At 54.1% G+C, this 2,738-nt stretch overlaps 1 protein-coding gene across 1 annotated transcript in view; it reads left to right on the top strand.

Annotated features, from left to right (window-relative positions):
• The first annotated feature begins 205 nt into the window (after nt 1-205).
• Nucleotides 206-2,738, top strand: part of KLK5 (kallikrein-related peptidase 5) — a 9,124-nt gene continuing 6,591 nt past the window's right edge. The window contains exons 1-2 of the mRNA XM_010849670.1: nt 206-278; nt 2,629-2,638. Of these exons, the coding sequence (XP_010847972.1) occupies nt 206-278; nt 2,629-2,638 (83 nt within the window). The remainder of the gene's footprint in view (nt 279-2,628; nt 2,639-2,738) is intronic.

Below are 2,738 nucleotides of genomic sequence, written 5' to 3'. Positions count from 1 at the left end.
CGCTCGGAGACCGGAGACTGGAGGATGCTCCGAAGTCTAGAATTTCCCCCTAGCCTCAACTCAGCACTCTGGGTGGACCACGTGCTCATGGCCCCTCTCTGCTCTGAGCCACAGGGTGTGGAAGGAGATGGGGGTGGGATAAGTGGTCCCAGAATCACCAGCCCACCCTCTTCTCCCCCACCCACCTCCATCAGGTGCAAAGACCATGGCCGCAGCAGGAGCCCCCTGGTCCTGGATGGTCCATGCCCTAATCGCAGCCCTGATTCTGGGGGCGAAAGGTAACCAGGACCTCAGTGTGTGCACACAAGCCAACCGTGCTGGGGAGGGGGGAGGAGGGCCGGGGAGCTGTCAGGGACTCTGTGATCCAGGGGGACCCCGTGTGACCAGTTATGGCCACCAGGGTCGGGTGACTGTGAACCTGCATTTGTGATTTTGTGTGGCGGTGGGACAGCTATGTATGTGAGCGTGTGTGTGTGTGTGTGTGAGTGTAAGTGTGTGTGTGTGGTGCCTTTTCCCATATCAAGTGACTATCTGTGACAGGTGGGACTACCCTTTGAGACTGTACATGTGATTGTGTAACTTAGTGTGTGTGCATCCAAGATGATGTGTGTGTCTCAATGATTGTGTGGGTGGCTGTGTGTGTGCTGTGAGTGCTACTGCATGCCTGGCTGTGTGTGGCTGTTTGGCTGTGTGTATGGATGCCAGCTGGTTTCTGTCCCTGCATCACAGGATTGTGTCTGACAAAAGTGCTCGGCGCCGTGAAAATGTGTGGCTAGGTGCCTTCACGTAGCAATCTGTGATTGTGTGATTATGGCTGGGTGCGAGGTTATGGGTGGTTATGGGTGGCTCTCTTTGTGACAGCTACATGTATTGCTCACTGGTTTGACAGCAAGGAGATCAAACCAATCGATCTTAAGGGAAATCAACCCTGAAACACTCATTGGAAGGACTGATGCTGAAGCTGAAGCTCCAGTATTTTGGTCACCTGATGCGAAGAGCCAACTCATTGGAAAAGACACTGATGCTGGGAAAGATTGAGGGCAGGAGGAGAAGGGGATGACAGAGGACGAGATGGCTGGATGGCATCACTGATGCAATGGACATGAACTTGGGCAAACTTCAGGAGAGGGTGAGAGACAGGGAGGCCTGGCATGCTGCAGCCCATAGGGTCGCAGAGAGTCAGACATGATTGAGTGACTGAACAACAACAACTTTGTGTGACTGATTAAGGCTCTATGTATGGGTGACTGTATGTGGCCGTATGTTTGTAGGATCTAGCTCCCTGACCATGGATCGAACCTGGGCCCCCTGCATCGGGAGCTTGGAGTCTTAGCCACTACTGGACCACCAGGGAAGTCCCATGACTGCGTGTTTGTAGGGGTTGTATGAGTGACCACACAGTGGTGTGTGTGGAGTTCCCATCCCTCCTGCAACAGACCGAGTGTGCGGAAGAGGCCGTCATCATGAGACAGTGGCTGTGTGACAGTGAATGAGGCTAGGTGACTTGCCCTGTGTCATGCGTGGTCCACAGAGTCTATCTAACCTTGTCACTCTGCTATCGTGCTGTGTGCAGAAGGGAGGGGCAGTCTCTACATGTCTGTGCACAGGGTATATATATACAGGTCACTAAGATGCTGTGTGTGGGTGAGTGAGATCATGTCAGTTCAGTCACTCAGTTGTGTCCGACTCTTTGCAATCCTGTGGACTGCATGTCCATCAAGTCGGTGACACCATCCAACCATCTCATCCTCTGTCGTCCCCTTCTCCTCCCACCTTCAATCTTTCCCAGCATCAGGATCTATTCCAATAAGTCAGTTCTTCGCAACAGGTGGCCCATGTATTGGAGCTTCAGCTTCAGCATGAATATTCAGCTCCAGTGAATATTCAGGACTGATCTCCTTTAGGATGGACTGGTTGGATCTCCTTGCAGTCCAAGGGCCTCTCAAGAGTCTTCTCCAACACCTCAGTTCAAAAGCATCGATTCTTCGGCGCTCAGCTTTCTTTATAGTCCGACTCTCACACCCATACATGCCCACTGGAGAAGTGTCAGCCTCCCCCGAGTAAATGTACTTGGGGAGCGTCTGCACCACGAGGCAGAGCTGCGTGTGGGGATGATTCGTGTCGCTGTGTGTGTGCGTGTCTGTGACAGCCGTCACAGACAGGCGATGAACCCGCGATGGGAGAACCGGTGATGGAATAAGGTATCTGGGTCCCTTCGTGCAGGTTTGTGTGAGGAAGAAGGGTGCACGCTTGTGTTTTTGAATTCACAAAACAACTCTGCTCTCCACCGCCCCACTCTGATGAACCCCTTCCCCCTGCCCCAGTCTGAGCACTTTTCCTAGCTCTGTCTCTTTTCCTCAACCATACCCCTGGTCCAGACTTTATCTACACTCCGGGGTCCTTGGGCTGTGCCCCTCCACCAAGAAAGGCCCCAGCTTCTTTGGGTTTACCTCCTTGGGCCAGGTTCTACCTCCGGTCCTGGCCACAGTTCCTAGAACCCAGCTCCGGCCTCTTCCTCCAACTCAGGGCTCTTTATAGAATCACTCCTCCCCTTGACCCTGGCCTTGGCCTCGCCCAGATCGATTTCAAGCCCCACCCATATCTCAGGCCCTGCCCACACAAGCCCAGACCCGGCTCTTTAGAAGGCTTGACTTCCTCACTTTTGGAAACTAGGCCCCACCCCTTAGGGCCCTAGCCCCGCCCCTCACCCACCGACTGGCCCCCGCCCCCGGCGTTCA

Source organism: Bison bison, unplaced genomic scaffold, assembly GCF_000754665.1.
Source record: "Bison bison bison isolate TAMUID 2011002044 unplaced genomic scaffold, Bison_UMD1.0 scf7180017864285, whole genome shotgun sequence".
Lineage (NCBI taxonomy): Eukaryota > Metazoa > Chordata > Mammalia > Artiodactyla > Bovidae > Bison > Bison bison.
This window is presented reverse-complemented; position numbering and strand designations above follow the sequence as displayed.